The sequence below is a fragment of the Myzus persicae genome, unplaced genomic scaffold (assembly GCF_001856785.1).
Source record: "Myzus persicae strain clone G006 unplaced genomic scaffold, MPER_G0061.0, whole genome shotgun sequence".
NCBI classification, from domain to species: Eukaryota; Metazoa; Arthropoda; class Insecta; order Hemiptera; family Aphididae; genus Myzus; species Myzus persicae.
In genome coordinates, this window is record NW_019102557.1 from 42,481 (window position 1) to 61,800 (window position 19,320).

The window sequence follows — 19,320 nt, forward strand, 5'->3', positions numbered from 1 at the left end:
GTGATCGGTTTTTTGGACCGAGTTCAACGCCCAATCCAGATAGTAGTAACATAACTATTTTACGAGTGCACAAAGAACTAAAATAGAATATTTTTATGTGCTCTAAAACACTAGCATGTACCTATATATTCTCTTTTGTTTTACTTAATTTCCTTGAGTCCCTGAAATAATCCCTCAATAAAAATATACATATTAATTATTATATTTGAACGTATAACCTATTGTGATATGAAATTGACGGTGTCAACATTAACTATTTTTTTACACTGTAAAAGTTCTGCATGATTCAACCGAAAAATATTTTATATTTTGTATACCATACTTGGTATGTGTTAAATACAACATGATAAAACAAAATGTGTGCTCGGAATGTAATATAAATAAGGACGGCTGTTGCATACTTGCATATATTATAAGATCTTTAAAAAAAAAAAATCACAATGCTTATTTTTTAAATTATACAATAACATTACTATTTTTTATATAGACAAAATTATAGTAATAAAAAAAGAACATCAATAATAAAATAAGTTCATTCAACTATATTAACTAAGGTGTTCAACAATATAATTATATACGTGTATACAAATGGTTAATGGCGATATTGACAGGAATAACTTCTTAAGTTGCCTAACTTTTCAATCATCCCCCACTTGCATATTTTAATCAACGAACCTATTTTATTTAAAACCTCTAACTACAAATTATGCCAATAACCACTGGTTTAGAATTATAAATATAGCAAACGTTTACTGACTTTTGTTCTGTTTAAATAATTAAATAATCTGATGGGTTGCATATTACAACGTGAAAATAATTAAGTTATTGATCTTGGATTTAAATTTAGCAATTCTCTTGACTCAAGTTTTCATATCGATATGATGTGTTGCAAGGCGTTAAAAACTGTTGGATTCGTAATGCGACCAACTAAATAGTTTCCCCTAAGTGACACTGCAAAGGCTTTATACTGCACTACAGCAGTGCACCTTAGTGAGACCCATTTTGGAAACTTTTTCACTAATTTGGAACCAGTAAACTGCAAATAGATCTTTGCAGGTTGAACGAGTCCAAACTACATTTTTAAAGTATCGACGTTTCATATTAGGCATTCAATGTCCTCTGCACGATTACTCTTTAATCTCTAAGATTCTGGATCTTCAATCTCTAGCTGACCGTAGGCAAATGTTAAGTAAGACTTTCCTAAGATGTTTCTTATTTAATGTTGCTGACTCTCCTACTCTGTTATCTCTTATAACCTTTCAAGTTCCTTAATTTTCAACCCTAGCACCTGTGTCCTTCTATATTCCCTAATACAAAAGTAATGATATGAAAAATGAACCGTTAGACGCTTAATGTCCTTCGCCAATGGGCAATGAGGATCCCTCTTTTTTAATCTAACTACCCTTATTGTTAGCACCTTCAAATTTTTTGTTCTACTTTTAATCATTATTTGTATTATTATTATTCGTATTAGGTATGTATATTTCATAATCTTTACTTAGAATTTAAATGTACTTAATATACTTAAATATACTTACCTATATTGTATTCACAATTGCCCGTTAATTATTATAAATAAATATTTAAAGAATGATATGTATTATAATATAGCTATACTCATGTTTATAATTGTGTCCAAACACGTTTAAATATTTAATATTTGAATAAATAAATAAATATCTATGTATTCTATACCAATATGATATTATTTAATACTAACCTCAGGTGGTCAGGTGTCTGAATTCTTTTAGGTGATTTTAAACCTACCTATGGTAATTTCTTGCTCTGTCCCTTGAGGGGATTTATATTGCCTAGTGGTTGTGATCCAACATGCCCATTGAACATCAACAAAAAACTAAAATACCATACCAAATATTGAATAGAAATAATAAAATCAAAAAGAAAATAACCATTAATGAATGATACCATGAATTAATATTATATTAAATGAATATCAGCTCACTATATCATTTTATTTTCTCCCTCTTGCAAACTCGACTGTACCTATGAGTTATGAGTTTATGACAAACCTATTTTCTTACGATACCAATATTAGTTATTACCTATGATAATAAAAATCAGCATGCATACATGTGAACGTGGTGAGATAATAAATAATAAAGTTCAACTCAACATCACTCTCCCATGGCACCGTGGTTAAGAAACTGAAAACTGACTCTAAACAGTCTAAACACGGAAGGGTGGACCGAAGACGAAAGCAATCAAAAATTGAAGAATTCTCAAAAATACTGAAGCGCTTTTGAAAATTATTCGCGGCCAAACAATCCAATAGGCACCATCAATACAGTACCTTTTGGAGTGTATTTAGACAATAGACCACACTATCATTAAAACAGCTCAGAAAGAAAGATGCATATGCAGAACCATCGTATATAATATTTTGTAATCAGCCATCGCAGCACTCTCCCACTACGAGCTAAACTGAACAATGAACATGTCATACAAAATATACATTATAGAAGTCAGAACTATTATTATAATGACCTACGCTCATCCAGAATCGGAAGCATCGATCTCGAATACAAGCTGCACTGAACTAAAAAACCTAGGTTAAATCAACAATACATTGAGTTAAATTAATTATACCTACAATTATTGTAAATGGTATTATATTAAGCTGGCAGTCAATAAATACAATTATTGAATTAAAAAAGGTTATCCTAATACCAATCAATATAATAAATTAATTTTATACAATTGCGAAGAATTCTTACTCAAATAGTTTGATAAATTTACCATGCATTTAAGTATTTATTCATTGATTCTATGTAGTTAAAAACTATCAATTTAAGTTTCATTTACAACAAATATTAAGAATGAATAAATGTAATTCAATTGAATTATGATTTTATAATTTATTTTAATAAAAATCATTTATTGTGGTTTTAAATATTAATAATAATTTATTCAAATTAAATTTGTCAATATTTACCTTATAAATTAGTTAGATGAATATATATATGTTTCAATACCCAATTTGAATACTTTTTGTATAAACTGTTATTTTACTACTTTTAAGTGATATTAATAATTTATTATTAGTCATAATAAGTTCCATATTATTATAATACAAAACAAGTATAGTTAAATAATTTTAATTTTATAAATAACTATATTTATATAATTAATAATAATGATAAAATTTGGGTATAAAAAATATAAAAATGACCCCAAATCATTGTCCAATAAAATAAAATTAATACATTTAATTTATTTTTTCGTAAGCTTTAAGTTGAGCAATTGTTAGGTTAACTCATGTCCACGTTGTATCACACATGGATTTTATTTTAAAATAGTATATTTTTTACCACCTTAGTGGTAGGAAAGTGAATCTAGTTATGATTCTATCTGCTGAGTGCTGACTCTAGTTGGTACATTCGGGAGGTCAAAATCTAAAATTCCCAATAGTTTTCAAAAGTGACAGGGAAAACGGAAATTGTTACTAAAAACCAGTTTTCGAAAAATTCGATTATGGTTTTTGACGTAACTCTAAAAAAATTACTTCAAATAAAGGAAATTTTCACTGAATGTTTGTGTTGGAATTTTCTATACACCATAACATTTTCAAAATATTTTGACTCTTGTTGAACTATTTATAGGCATATGAAATTTTCGATTATTATTTGTTTTTTTTAACTACTGTCGATAAGACATTTTTCGCTCATTCAATAATCTTGAAAATGTAACACAAGGTTCCTCGAAAGTTCATGTTAGTGAAAATTAAAAAAAAAATTGAGAGTAAATCTTCAATGATTTTTTATGATTGTTTGAATTTAGAATTTTGATAAAATTCGTAAAAATCACGATAATTATCAAATTATTTCAAGTTAGAAATGCATAATAAAAACTATACAGAAACTTTTTACCGGAAAGTCAAATTAAATTTTTTTGAGCGTTTGAAGTTGAAATTCTTACAACATTGAATATTCACTCGATTTTTCATGTAGAGGTTTAAGTATTTTATTGTAATTCAAAAACGAATAACTGTAGACACTTAAAATTTACAAGTTTACAACATATGTTTATTTTATCAATTCTTATACTTTATTCAATTTTCATAATACTATGACTCGTTTTAAGCTGTTGATTAACACTTTCAATTTTCATTTTTTTTCCTATAAATGTCAATACAATTTTATTAGTTGGGTCAAAAAGCATAATAATTTAATACAAGGCTCTTGATAAATTGTTACAATAGCAGTTGAATAATACAAAAATACATAGGTAGGCACGTATTTTTTAAAAGTATTTTAAGTTTAAATTTTGACAACATTTATAATATTGAAAATTGAAAAATGATTTTGTACTTAAAAATATATACAATTTTCGATTATTATAGCTAAGGATTGGAAATTTAAAACAAGATTTAACTTACTGGTTACGATATTAATAAGTAATAACAGTATAAAATATCCTATATTGACATTGTCTCCGTACAGAATAGTTTTTCGTATAGAATGAAATGATATAATTGAATTCAAATTTAATACCAACCATTACAGCGACCTTCGGTAAATTCTACACGGCACCCGCTTCTTTATACTAAGTTTCAAAAAAAAATATTTAAAAATTCGGGAGGTCGATAATTTAAACTTGTATACCTAGTTGTTTCCCAAAGAATTATCCATGTAATTAATTTATTGATAATGAACCGCCGACTACTGACCATGTTACCACATCAATGGTACTCTAGTAGCCAGGCGCCGGTGAATTTTTATCTGATAATAACTATGCTCATGGTTATCACGATTCACATTTAATAGACCACATTAGACTAAAGACCAAGACGTGCAACATTAAGGTGACTATTAAGTCACGTTGAGTTCAAAAATCAAAAAATTAAGTGTTGAAAAGTACCTACCTGAAAAGTAGTATCCAATTAAGTTATCTTTAACTGAACACAAAATGTCTTCAATGACGGCTCTTAAATTGTTCAGAAATCAACTCGTCAGAAATGTTTGGCGTTTTAGGAGCACCGGACAATCACTGTACAACCTCAGACAGAGTAATGTACCATTGTCATTGAGTAAGCAAACTATCAGTTTTCTAACATCAATGTAACATACATAATATAATATAATATTATTCAATTATTTTTTATAGGTGTGCCCATTAGAAACTTTGCAGCTAATCCAAAAGTGGACGACATCGTGAACGAAAAAAACCCAAGTGCAGGTAGGATATAGTTATGATCTTATAATAAGACTATGGATATAATAGATAATTTAAGTCTTATTGCGTAAATTAACTATATTATAATTATTGGTATTACAGAAAAACTGGAATTTCAAGCTGAGACTCGTATGTTGTTGGATATTGTAGCCAAATCTTTATATTCTGAAAAAGAAGTAAGAGATATTTTATATTGTTGCAGATAATAATTTTGCAGTAGAACTTATCTAATAATATATTCCATGCATTTAGGTTTTTATCAGAGAATTAATTTCAAATGCTAGCGATGCTTTGGAAAAATTACGTTATGTTAGTTTAAAAGCAGGCGAATCTCATGACCTTGGAAGTTTAGACATAAACATAACCACCGACAAGACAAATCGAAAATTGATAATTCAAGATACAGGAATTGGAATGACTAGGGAAGAGTTAATTTCAAATTTGGGTACTATTGCTAAATCTGGTTCTAAAGTAAACATTTTTGTACATTTAATATCAAATACAAAAATGGCTTTAGATAGCTATATACATTTAATTTGTTTAGGCATTCTTGCAAAATATTCAGCAAAGTGAAGCAACAAATTTATCGTCAATCATAGGTCAATTTGGTGTTGGCTTTTACAGCTGTTTTATGGTGGCTGATAGAGTAGAAGTTTTCACTAAATCAATGAACCCTCATGCTACAGGATACCTGTGGAAATCAGATGGGTAATTTTTAAAATCTTTGTTTTAAATTATTACATTTACTTATACTTGATGATACTGTCTTAGAACAAATGAATATGAAATAATAGAGTCTGATAATATTGAGAGGGGTACTAAAATTGTCATGTATCTTAAACAAGATTGTCGCGAATATGCTTCAGAAGATACCGTTCGAAGTGTCATTAACAAATACAGCAATTTTGTAAATTCTCCTATTAAATTAAATGGTTCTGAAATTAATACCATCCAAGTAAGTATAACATTTTTCAGTGGTTATTAAATTATTTATGTAACTTTTAAATTATTTTAGCCATTATGGTTACTTAACCCAAAATCTGTTTCCAAAGAACAACATGACGAATTCTACAAATTTGTAGCTAACTCTTATGATAGGCCAAGATTTGTGTTGCATTACTCTGCCGAAGCTCCTATTCAAGTGCGAGCACTGCTATACTTCCCAGAATTAGCGCCAGGTATTTAACTACAAGCAAAACCAAAAGTAAAATTCAGATGGTAATTTATTTTGTTTCTTATAGGTCAGACTGATTTTTATGATAGTTCAACTAAAGGTGTATCACTTTATACTAGACGCATTTTGGTTAAAAAAGAAGCTGAAAATGTATTACCCAAATGGCTTCGTTTCGTAAAAGGTAATTTCAAATGATTAGCTGTTGACTTTTATATCATGTTATAAAATAATTTATAATTTTTATTTTTTAATACTCCTATGTTTAAATATAACATAATCTAATTGTGAATATTATTTGTAGGTGTTATTGATTCCGAAGATATTCCATTAAATTTAAGTAGAGAAATGTTACAAAATTCTTCATTACTAAGGTATGAATTGTTGATAAAATATTTAATTTCAGCATAACTATTTTATTTTATTTCCAGAAAATTGAATCAATTATTGACTAGTAAAATAGTTAAATTCTTGCACGATAAATCTGTAAAAGATCTTGATGAATACATGAAGTTTTATCAGGACTATGGTGTGTTTATCAAAGAAGGAGTTGTAACAAATGATGACCCCAAAGAACGCGTTTGTACTTTATTATTTTAATCTACTTTTTTGTTGCTACTCATAGTGATGCTATATCGCATTCTTATTTTGCCAAATATTTCTCTCTTGAATTAAAGATGTCTTAACAATAATTATCAACAAAAATTAAATTATTAGCGATTAGAAATGTATACTAAATTAGATAAACCAAACAAAACAATGGCCATAGGAAGCTTTTTCAATTTTATAATTTTACAGGAAGAGCTTGCTGGCCTTTTAAGATATGAATCATCGTACACTAAACCTGGTGAAACAACATCATTTGAAGATTACATCAAGAGAAGACAAGAAGGTCAAAATGATATTTACTATTTATCTGCTCCTAAGTAATATAAATAAATTTTTAATATAAAATAATAATTATTTTTAAACTTTATTTTTTAATCATTTGTTATAGCCGTGCTTTAGCTGAAAGTTCTCCATACATCGAAGCATTAAAGAAGAAAAACGTTGAAGTTATATATTGTTATGAACAACATGATGAAATCATTTTATATCAAGTTAAAACATTCAAGAATGTCAAACTCACTTTAGTAGAAAAAGAAATTAATGCGGCTAATAATCAAAGTTCTCAAACAGTTGAATTAGGTGTGTTATACATAATTAGTTATTAGAGTAAAACTAAATACATTTTAATTGCATTAAATGTCTGTATAATAGGTAATGATAGTTTGAGTCAGTTACAATTAGATTAATTATTACCATGGATTGAATCCGTATTGGGTAATAAAGTAAAAAAAGTAAAAATTACTGGACAATTAGACAGCCATCCATGTGTAATTACTGTTGATGATATGACAGCTGCCAGACATTTTATTAAAACTCAACTGAAACAAATGGACGAGGAGATGTTATTTTCAGTCCTTCAGCCTCAACTTGAACTCAATCCTAAGTAATTGATCTCAACAAATATTTATAAGTGTATCTAACAACTATCTGTTTTTAGACATTCAGTCATAAAGAAATTGCACACACTTAAAGAATCAAATCCAGAATTAGCTAAATTAATTGTTGAACAGGTAAAATATATTTCCCTATGTATTTAAATCTGAAATGAGTAATCACAATTTTTCTATAAAATATAAATAATTGAATACATTTGTAAGTGTGAACAATTAAATTAAAATAATCTATTTAGTTATGGATGAAGTACAATAATATTTTTCAATTAAAAAAATCATTAATTATTTCAATAATTATTTTAATAAGTGTACAAGACATTTTATGAAGAGCTTAAAATATCTTTTGCTTAGATAAAACTAACATAATATGTCACACCTTTGCTCTTTGCAATATATACTTTTGTATATTATTTTGAGATTGCATTAAAAATTGAATTTTTAGTGGTCCACTTAAATATTGAGCTACTAAATCATGTTTAATGGGCCGATAGGCGATAGCTTACTATTGATTCAATAAATGCTTGGTGATTTTTGTATGCACAGTCATATCCTTATATATTGTTTGTAATCTAACATCTTCAAGCTATGTTCGTAGTATATTATGTGTTGTTGTTATACATTTATAATAGTTATTAAAACAAAACAATTTAAATTTATCTTTATAATCTTTAAACATAGATGACTTGAATGATATTGTATTCCTCTTTGAATTGCTATTACACTTGAATGTTGATATAATATTGTCAGCCATTTTATTTCCATCTACAAGTCTTACTTAAAACAATAAGTATACATTATATTATTTAAATTAATTTGTTTTCCCTGAACACATATTATTGTACTAATTTGTCAGTTTTAACTTAACTTAATAATTTAGTTGTTCTTCTTATTATTTTTTTTAGTGATTGTGTTTACATAATTTTTCATATTATACACTTAATGTTTCCAATATCATAATGATTGAATAAAAAACATGTATCTAAAAACTATAGAAGTATTCTTTAAGCACTAAATGTATTCAAAACTTTTTATATGCAAAAGGCTTATGAATATTCTAGACGCTAAAAGAGGTTTATTTATATCAAATATTTAATTATATCTTAGTCTGGTAAATATTATATATTATATTTTAATCTTATAAGCATTGTTTATGTTTATTGTTTATCCAGCTGTACAGTAATTCAATGGTGACAGCGGGCCTTATCAATGATTCCAGAAAATTGGTGTCCAACATGAATCGTGTTCTAGAATTAGTTGTTGAAAAATATTAAAATTGTTGTTTTTGTAGTTCTAAACACTTTAATTTTGTAAATATTATCATAAATAAATAATATGTGGTTTTTTTTTTAGTAAATATTTGAAACTTTTTTACAACATACATTTTAATATTAGCTATATTTAAATACACTTTATTTAAATAAACATGTTTCTAGAATAAGGAGCCAAAGAAAAAACCTCATATAAACAATTTATAGTTTTAAATTGAAGATTATTTTTAACATGTAAAATTTAAGTTTCTAGAATAATGTGCTTAACAGAAAAAAAACATTACACATTGAACTATTTTCTAGAATTAATATTGGATTCTGAAAATCGGAACTTTTAAAGTTACGAATATTTTTTTATTTGCTGTTTATTCACTACTTTATCAAAACTACAACAAATTGGTGTATAAAAATAACAAATTTATGGCTATTATAATTGTGATTTTTATTATAGATCTTGAACGACAATATCTTCATTATACATAGAAAAAATGACAAGATGTAATATTATTGTGGTTATTTAACAGTGCAAATATATTATATATAATGATTGTCTAAAAAGTTTCCTTCATAAAAGGTTCAAAAAGTACGTATTTGGTAATTTCAAAAGGTTTAATAAATAGATAAATTATAATTATTGAGATAATGGGTAAGATTTTATCAAACAATGATTAGGATTATTATCATAGACATATAATAGACATATAATAATATTCTATTATATGTCTATGATTATTATTATTAGGTTAAAGATTAGGATAACATCATATAATCATATGGATTTATCGTTGAAAAACTCGTTCACAACTTCAACGCTGAACCCGCTGAAATCACGATTAAAGATATATATATGTATATCTTTAACCGTGGCTGAAATAGTATCATTATCAGAAAAAGGCTGTTTTAAATATTTTCTATACTTCTATGCTTTTATTACACATTTTAAGTATTTTACAGATTACGTAAAAGCAGATGGTGCTGCATTGACCGATTGCCGGATTACCCTCGTTGTGCAACTGTACTGTGTAAGTTAAAGTTCTAAAACACGCACGTTCTAGATCATAGATCGCCATAGGCATATAAATTGTACTATAATAATAAATTATCGGTCTCAAGTCTTATTTATTAAATAAAATAATAAACTAATTTACGTTTTTATTGGACGCACTTGCACGGATTACAATATTTAAAAGCAATTAGTGTCAACCAATATCAAAAGTATAACACAGGTAAAGACGTTATAATTATTAAAAAAAATTACTTTTCCATCATCCACTCCAGCATGTTCCTGGAATGGTCGATTAGGAGGTACCTGGTTGCCTACATTTTCATCGTTCTGCACATTGTTACAAAATAGCAAAATTTATCCGCAACGATTTCTGTACTTAATTTTATAAAACTTGATTAACAGTATTAGAGCGCATAACTTATTGTTTCAATGATTTTATAATATATTTCAATTTTTCGTAGCATCAGATATCATGGCCTACTTAGTTATGTAAATGATCAATGATTTAGGTGTCTTGAATCGAGCTACAGAACATAAGATCTTAATGCTTATGTTAAATGTTTGTTAACCTTTCTGATGTTTTTGAAGAACGGTTGAACTTAAGAACAGTAGTTATTTAATTTATCATCTGTTTATACAATTATTATAATTTTTTTAATGTTTTCACAGAAAGCAGTGAGCTGATACATTCAATTTGCTATGGCTAACAGTGATCAGATGCCCAAAGTTGATTTCATGAAAGACGGTGAAATCGATAAAAGATTATTGCAACAGATAAAATTTGTTGAACGCCAAAATCTAGTCCGTGCCACTAGATTGAATCGTATGCGTAAAAACGCTCGTTACACAGGCTTATTACTTGGTGGTATTACATTGAGCATCTACGGGTATTCTATTTATTCAATAAAACAGGAAACATTCTTGGATGATTTTGAGGAACCTGCAGTGACTGTTAAACAATAATAAATTATACATATTCATTATGTCTGCAAGTCGGATTATCCGGCTGCCACCCCTGCCTAGCATCAGGGATTTAATTAAACTATATAAACTACGTGCAATGAAAGAACTTTCTCAAAATTTTTTAATGGAACCAAGATTAATTAGCCGCATTGTCAGATCAGCAGGATCCGTTAAGGACTGTGAAGTATGTGAAGTTGGCCCTGGTCCTGGCAACATAACAAGATCAATCATTCAAAACATGCCCTCTAGGGTACTAGTGATTGAAAAAGACAAACGATTTACACCGTCTCTAGAGGTTGGTGTTTCATCTATACTGTTTATATTATATCTTACTGAGGATATGTTAGAAAAAAATACAATAAATTATATCGTTATTTGTGATAGCTGTTGGCTGAATCATCACCAGTGCCATTAGAGTTAATATTTGGGGATGTAATGAGTTTTAATTTAGAACAAATGTTTAACGAAGACAATAAAATGGAATGGGAAGACAAATGTCCTCAAATTCATCTTATTGGAAATTTGCCATTTAATGTGTCAACGCCTCTTATTATAAGATGGTTAAAAGCTATATCGGAAAGGTAGTATATTTTATGTTCTATTTATGATTTTCACTGATTTTTTTATATTAACAGGAAAAGTGCATGGAGGTATGGTCGAGTACGCATGACATTGACATTTCAAAAAGAAGTTGCTGAAAGAATGGCAGCTCCAATAATGACCAGAGAAAGATGTAGGCTCTCGATTATGTGTCAAAATTGGTGTCAGGTTGAACATAAATTTAATATTCCAGGTAAAAATATCAGAACATTGTTCCATTTAATATAAGAATACCATTATTTCATATAAAAGTAACGTTTTTGAAAATATTTCTTTTACATAATTTGAATTCATTTCAAAACTACATTTTTAGAAAAAAATTATATTTTTTATGGCTGACATTTTGTTTTGTACTTTTTAGATTGAAAATATACTTTATTAATTTCATATTTCAAAGCAGAATATTATGGAATATTTCTATATCATATTTAATCAAATTTTAGACAAGTAGCTTATTAGTTATAAGTATTAAGTTAAGATGAGCTAATTATTGGAACAATATTTTGTGTAGTACCCCTATTCTACACCATTCCATTAAAAATGTAAACTTTAAATACTTATAAATCTTTAACTTTTTGTACAATTTAAAAATTATATTCTGTTTTGGAATGAGGATTTAAAAATATTTGTTATTAATAAAGTAAAAATTTTAAAATGATCATTATAATTTACAAAAAATTCCTAATCAACTTAAAATTATATAAAAAAAAATACTTAACGTTAATGTTTTGGAGTTAAATGAATCTTTTGAGAATTCCTTTAATTATTATGAGAATTTTTTTAAATTTCATGAATTTGCAATTTGTTTGATCAATTTTTGACTCTCGATTACCACATAATTTCTACAAACATTAATGGTTAACCAAAATTTTAGATGAAATTATCGTAATGTTGAACACATTTTTATTTTCAATTTTTAATGCATATAAGCTAAGAGTAAACTTATTTATAAGTGGTTTGTGTTGATGAGACAACAATAGTTCAAAATCAAAAAAAAATTTAATTGGCATGATAGTTCCTTTATAATTTAAAAAGCACAATGAATACATGACGTATTACATTTGACATTTAATCCTTAAGGTTGTTCAATTATCCTCTTCATCATTCATCTTTGTTGTTTATAGATTATCCTCGTTTAAAATCTTAATTTTCTAAATTACAATCTATAGTATTATTTAAATTTGTGGCAAGAAACTTGTGTTTTGTCCAGCAAAATGTTAACATATTTTGAAAAGTATTCTACTTTAGATTATAAATTGCCATTTATATCCTAAGTTGACTAGAACAACAAATATGATAATAAAATTATATTTTGAAAAAATTGTTTCATTTTATTTAAAGGTCGTGCTTTTATTCCAAAACCAAATGTTGATGTGGGCGTTGTGCGTCTGACACCTCTGAAAAAACCAATTATTGATTTGCCGTTTGACATAATTGAAAAAGTTGTCAGGTCTGTGTTTAGTTTCAGACAAAAACATTGCATTCGGGGTGTTGAGTGAGTAAATTACATTATTTTTATTAGAATGGATGTAATTATTTGTTTGATTTATACTTTAAAGGACACTATTTCCTAAACCAGTCAGAGAACAACTTTCTAGTGAATTATTAACTGCCGCAGCAATAGAACCAAGCACAAGACCATTCCAATTAACTGTCAGTGAATTCGGTCGTATCAGTGAGGCGTACATGTCTATATGCAAGGAGAAGCCAGACTACATGAAATATAATTACCGTGGACAGAAATCTGATGATAATTGGCCTCTCATTGAAATTAATAATTTGGATAGCAGTGAAAATATAATATCGATAAATGAATATTAATAAAAATATTGTTATTTCATGGCATACAGTAGTTTATGTAGTTAGTAATATTGTTTAAATATTAATTGTGTTTCGTAAAATATATTTAAATTTAATTACATTTGCTGAGTATAAATTATGTTTTTATTTAAAAATACAGAGAGGTCATTCAACACTTAAAATAACTTGATAATTTTAATGTTAAAATATTGCAGAGATAATCCATAATATATAATGGACAGAGCTACTTTAATTGTTTGCTGTGTTCAAAATAACCCTCCACTTATTAGCTATTTTAAAGTGATTGTTTTTGGCATGCATAATATATTATGTGTTGTTTCTTGAAATGAAATGGGTGATGGGGATTATGTTGGGTACATCTCGGCATCCGAGCAATACACACATGTAGCATGGTCATTATTATATTTTAATCAACAAAATTAAATGTTCGTAGTTAGTGTGTTGTAAATATTATTATTAAATTACTTTTTATGCATTCTATTGAACCCTGTAAAATGTTTAGTTATTGAGGGAATTTCAATCAAATATTCCAATACAAACAACAAGAATTATACAAAGCAATTTTAAACCTTCATTTGACTAGAAACAAGAATTATTCATTATTTATAAACTTAAAATAATGTATTTTATGAAATGAATTAAAAGAAGTTCTTGCATTTTAACTTAAAAGTGTACAATCTGTGAGAATTATAATATATAATGCAGCAAAAATACTTTCATTTACTGAGCATCTTAAATTCTAATGGCCAGACGAAAATAACATCTTAGATATTTAAAAATGTATTGTACAATTAAATATGACTTAAAATAATAATTATATAATATAATTTCTTTTTCAAATTGTTTGGGATTTGAAATATGAAGTGAGACGTGAGTTCTTGGTACCATGATTAATGTAATAAAGAGGAAAAAAACTGAGTTATACAATTAAAATATATGTATATATTATTTTTTTTTTGAACTAAAGACACTCATGTTTGCAGTATAATTCTGAGATTTACCAACATAATAATTTGTTGTAAATTTGTCAACGTTATTTTTTGTTTTCATAACACGAAATAGAAAATATCTTTGTAAAAATATTGAACTTTGAATCAATAGTCTATTGTTAGAAATTTTAAAATATTTAACTTTTTAATAGTTGAAGAGACATCCTAAGAATATTTATTCAACAACTATATTCCGGTTAATCATAAGAAAAGAAAAACCGTGCCACAACCAAACAATGGCGTGAGTTTGTGGTTCCTCATCTTTCTTTCACTACCCAATTTCGTGACCAATGCACGTTCCTTAATCCTATATGGTCACAATCAGCTATATATAAACATTATTCTTCTGTGGTATAAATATATTTAATATATTTAACTGCACTAAACACCCAAGTACAGGAATACTGAACTCTATGTATAGAGTGGTAGAGGGGAATGATACCACATGATAATCACTGACTCCAGCTTCATGCGTTATGCGTAAAACGGTTTACTTCTCTTGGGCTAGAGTATAGGCTTTTTTAAACTTTTACTGTTATTAATATATTAATGGTTGAATATTATAATATTTATACATCAAAATTTATTAATTTCAGACTAAGAAAAAAAATCTAAATTAGGTAATTTTTTTTTTTTTAATTGGCTGAAACAATGAGTGTCTTACATTAAAAATCACTTTCTGAAAATAAAATATATTAAAATAATGTGTAACAATAATTGCAATTGTAAATTAAATTCATGAATAGTATGTGCATAATCAAATTTACTAGGTGGCAGATTAAAATGACTAATTTTAAATCTGAAAACATCAGACCTGAACACATATGAGTTATACCCTAGAGTTACTATTTTATACAGGTACCTAAAAGCTAATGAATACTATGAGTAAAATGTTTGACTACAAATTTGTTAATAATAAATAAAAATAAATTAACGATTAAATAAATAAATAAATAAATGAACGACTTAATCACTCTCATCATCTGGTCCATCTTTATTTTTAATGTTAGTAAAATGATTCATTAATTCTTCTTGAAGTTGAAGAACATGTTCAATAGGTTTTGGTCGCCCATCATCACCAATTTTACACGGCTGTATCACTCCCTCTCTACATTAAATAGTTTATAATAATAAAAATCTTACAAGTTAATAACATATAATTTATAAAAAGTACCTAGTGAGTTTATCCATTTTAGAAACCAACTGCATAACTTCATGCTCTTGTTGTTCGACAGACATGCACTCGAATGGATTAGGTTTTGGCGGTTCATAACAACCAAGAACTGGATTTATCCTACAGCAGATAATGTACATATTATTGGTACATATACAAGTTAAAACAGAAACTTAACTGGTCTTTGTATGTTAGGTATTCTTCTGTATCACTATCTTCACTATCTGATGAGTAATCTGGATTTGATGTTTTGCAAAGTAATCCACGATTTGCAAATAAGCCAGCTGCATTACCAAATCCTGTATACTTGATCATACGACCCACTAAAAATGATTCAAATTACATTAATAAAAATATAATACAAATAATATAAGTTTCATACCATTTTCTTTACATAAGACAAATAACAGTTCAGCAACCAAGTCACGTAGACTCACATTGGGTGTAGTGAGCAAACGGCACAATTTATTACGCAATGTGTTTCCCTGTTCAGGTCGATTGATAACATCTTTCAAAGGAGGTAAAATTTGCTGTCGTACTTCACAACGGAACTTTGCAATAGATCTTGATCCTTTTAATAATACCATCAATGCTGGTGATATATGCTCATATAATGGATTCTAAAATCATTGTACCAGATAAAATTAATGTAAATTATCATTATAGTATATTATAATACAGTACCTCTGTACTAGACAATCGGTTGTCTAGAAAATTCACTATCACTTTTAAAGCATCAACATCACACCAATGACTTTTAACCAGCAATTGATCCAAACAGGTTGGTGGTACATTTGTCAACAAGTTTACAACGTTGCTAAAGTAATAATAAACAATGTTCAAAACATAAGAAGAATAACATTTTTTTTGAAAAATATAGTTTAAGATAAATACCAAATAATGTTATCTTGAAATAATGGAACAAAAGTTGAGGTAACAAGTAAATCACGTAATATAGAAATCAATCTAATCCAAATTGAATAATCATCTTCCTCAGACGAATCACTGATTGGAATTACAGTCAAGTTAAATAAAGTTTTTAGTATTTCACAGCTGAGTAACACATTTTCTTCCTGTAAATATTTTTCATGTGTTGTTATTTAAAACATATATTTTTTAGTAGGTAAATAAGTAAGTTACCTGTAAGCTAGAAGAATTGTTTTTGGATGCATCTTCAATAGTGTCACGTAATATATTGTCCAAGACTTCTGTTAGGTAGGTGAGACCATGTAACTCTTCTGTGATTTTTAATCTAAAATAAACAGTTGTTAAATACACTAAAATATAAAAATGAAATAAGCATTATAAGTCTAACCTTATATCCTTGTTAAATGCCGTTAAAAGAAATAAAAGTTTGATGTCAAAATATTTTATGACATATGGAATATTCTGTTCAAAATATGTTCTTAATCTGAGCACAATGCAATCAACAGTTTTATTTGAACAGCATACTTCTTGTGCAGTATCACAATTATAAACTATATTACACAGACATTTCAGGCCTTCTACGATAACTGCAGGACAAAATCATAATACAATTATTTACAATTTAGTAGTACTGTAACATCTTTAGCATACATTATTTAGAAAATAGTTTTTAATTTAGTTAGCATTTATTTTTGAATAATTGTATACTTATTTAAATTTAAAATTCATAAAATACATTTTCGAGCAGTAATTATAACTCATTGTTTAAAAAATAGAAATGTTTGATTACTTACCATCTGTATTTTCAGCTGTGATTACTATGCATAATGTGTCTTCAACAAGATTAGCACACTGAAGTAGAATGTTTACTTGTTGTTCAATTACAATTTCTTTTAAATGTGTTTTGTCTCGGCTTTGAATCACAATAAAGAAAAAACGTATTATTTTTAATATAGATAAATAATATTTAAAAAGTAATGTCACCATTTAGTTGCATAATCTAGTTATATACTGCCAAGAGTAATGGCTAATTGATTATTATTATTTAGTATACAATTAAATTGCATGGCATAATTCTAGTTTAGCTCCCATGCTATTTTTCAAATTTTTTCTGTTATTCGGGCTCATAGTTTCTAAGTTATAACAAATTGAAGTATAGAAATAAAGTTACACAATGGATTACACAGGTTACAGACAATTCTTGGCTATCTTCACTGAGTGTGTATGTTGCTTTAACCAATATTGTTTTAATTCTTGAGACCTACCCAAGGTAGTTTTACATACCAAGACGAGGGGTGTTTTGGATTTTAATTGTCCGCGGTAAATATATGTGATTTCAATTAAAAAAAAAAAAAATAGCTTGGGAGCTAAACTAGAATTGTACTATAAAATTTAGTAGGGACTATCATAGTTAACAATTGATAAAAATATAAATAAAATAACTAAATAATTGTTTTATCACAATACACATTAGCCATAGCGATGACAGAAAGCCAATTCAGTAACCAGCAAAATGGTAAGGGTATAACATAACATAATGATATTAAAAATAATAACATAATAACACATTTATTAATATGTTCATTATGGTTTGACACTGGGCAGGAATGAATTACTTTGTTATTTCAAGACAAGTTTACCTCAGAAGCCGAATGCATGTTAAACATTGTTTGTGAATACATTTGTAACTGTCCACACCCAAACATAGGAACATAGATTCCCATAACTGTTTGAAAGTATTGTCAGCATGATAGGTGTCAAAATTAAATGTATTTGAGTGCTGTAATCAAAAATATTAACATTATTATGCATTGAATATGATAAGTAATACAATCAGGGAGCACTAAAACAATGAATGTAACTCACTTGTTCGATGATAGCTTCAACTAAGACTTTAACTCGTTGGAAATTGTTTTGTTCAATAGCTGCATTAATTTCTGATATCATAGTTGTTTTTCGATATACTTTATGTCATCAAATTAATTAGGTATGTGAAAAACATTTAACACTGAGGGTGCACCGTAAATTGTCCTGAAATCAGATAATTCTGTTTAAAGAGACAATAATCAATACTTCATGCAATATTTATTGGAAAAATGTGTGAGCAAATAATTATTGAATGTAAATTTGATTTTAACGCACCTAGGTAAGTCCTAATAATTTAAAATTGAAACAAACTAATCATAATTATATTAAATCAACGCCTTTCGTTTATATTATTATTTCATTAACAGGTACAGCAAAACCAACTTCGGCTTGGTTACTTAAATAATTTAACTATATTTTTGTTCAGCTGAATGCCGAATTGTTAACTTTATTTATTGACTAAAGACTGCAACTTACTTTATCGTGTGCAATGTGCATTATTGTTATCATTATAAATGTTTATCATCACTCGATACTGTTATCGTCTGTTATCACAACGTTAATCGTTATGGATAGCGGTTGAAATCAAATCGTTACTTGTTGAGATATAGTATTTATTTAGTATTTGATTACGTATACATATAGTATATACTGATTATTTATAAAAATTTTTACACTAATTATCAAATCTACCTAGGTTTAAATATAATAATCGGTTATTCATTTATTTACGAATGTTTAGGCTAATAATAAAATTTTTATATATCTTCCTATTGAACAATAATTATTAGCTAGAGAAAAACACCATCAACGTCATATATTACATATACTTGGAAAAAT

At 27.3% G+C, this 19,320-nt stretch overlaps 4 protein-coding genes across 5 annotated transcripts; 3 read left to right on the forward strand and 1 right to left on the reverse strand.

Annotated features, from left to right (window-relative positions):
* Positions 1–4,763: 4,763 nt before the first annotated feature.
* On the forward strand, positions 4,764–7,705 carry LOC111032533 (heat shock protein 75 kDa, mitochondrial-like). The gene is made up of 13 exons (XM_022312907.1): positions 4,764–5,047; positions 5,125–5,196; positions 5,296–5,369; positions 5,446–5,664; positions 5,738–5,901; positions 5,965–6,148; positions 6,209–6,371; positions 6,435–6,548; positions 6,669–6,738; positions 6,796–6,943; positions 7,163–7,290; positions 7,362–7,552; positions 7,625–7,705. The coding sequence occupies exons 1-13, from the start codon at positions 4,927–4,929 to the stop codon at positions 7,657–7,659; spliced, it is 1,683 nt and encodes a 560-aa protein (XP_022168599.1). The 5' UTR covers positions 4,764–4,926; the 3' UTR covers positions 7,660–7,705.
* A 5-nt stretch (positions 7,706–7,710) lies between these two features.
* Positions 7,711–9,210, forward strand: LOC111032548 (heat shock protein 75 kDa, mitochondrial-like). Its single transcript, XM_022312925.1, has 3 exons — positions 7,711–7,856; positions 7,911–7,983; positions 9,036–9,210. Exons 1-3 carry the CDS (start codon positions 7,759–7,761, stop codon positions 9,135–9,137), a joined length of 273 nt encoding a protein of 90 aa, XP_022168617.1. The 5' UTR covers positions 7,711–7,758; the 3' UTR covers positions 9,138–9,210.
* A 1,611-nt stretch (positions 9,211–10,821) lies between these two features.
* Positions 10,822–13,624, forward strand: LOC111032535 (mitochondrial dimethyladenosine transferase 1). The gene is made up of 5 exons (XM_022312911.1): positions 10,822–11,398; positions 11,488–11,684; positions 11,739–11,896; positions 13,045–13,198; positions 13,263–13,624. The coding sequence occupies exons 1-5, from the start codon at positions 11,123–11,125 to the stop codon at positions 13,522–13,524; spliced, it is 1,047 nt and encodes a 348-aa protein (XP_022168603.1). The 5' UTR covers positions 10,822–11,122; the 3' UTR covers positions 13,525–13,624.
* A 448-nt stretch (positions 13,625–14,072) lies between these two features.
* Positions 14,073–19,048, reverse strand: LOC111032534 (synembryn). 2 transcript variants are annotated; one of them, XM_022312909.1, is made up of 12 exons: positions 18,757–19,048; positions 18,481–18,645; positions 18,255–18,394; positions 17,409–17,527; positions 17,003–17,201; positions 16,828–16,939; positions 16,582–16,760; positions 16,372–16,504; positions 16,070–16,307; positions 15,866–16,010; positions 15,688–15,807; positions 14,073–15,621 (listed from the first exon to the last, which is right to left on the reverse strand). In XM_022312909.1, the coding sequence occupies exons 2-12, from the start codon at positions 18,559–18,561 to the stop codon at positions 15,480–15,482; spliced, it is 1,608 nt and encodes a 535-aa protein (XP_022168601.1). In that variant the 5' UTR covers positions 18,562–18,645; positions 18,757–19,048; the 3' UTR covers positions 14,073–15,479. The 2 variants fall into 2 exon arrangements, with proteins under 2 accessions (XP_022168601.1, XP_022168602.1); XM_022312910.1 differs by having other exon boundaries at positions 18,958–19,042.
* Between the last annotated feature and the right edge of the window lie 272 nt (positions 19,049–19,320).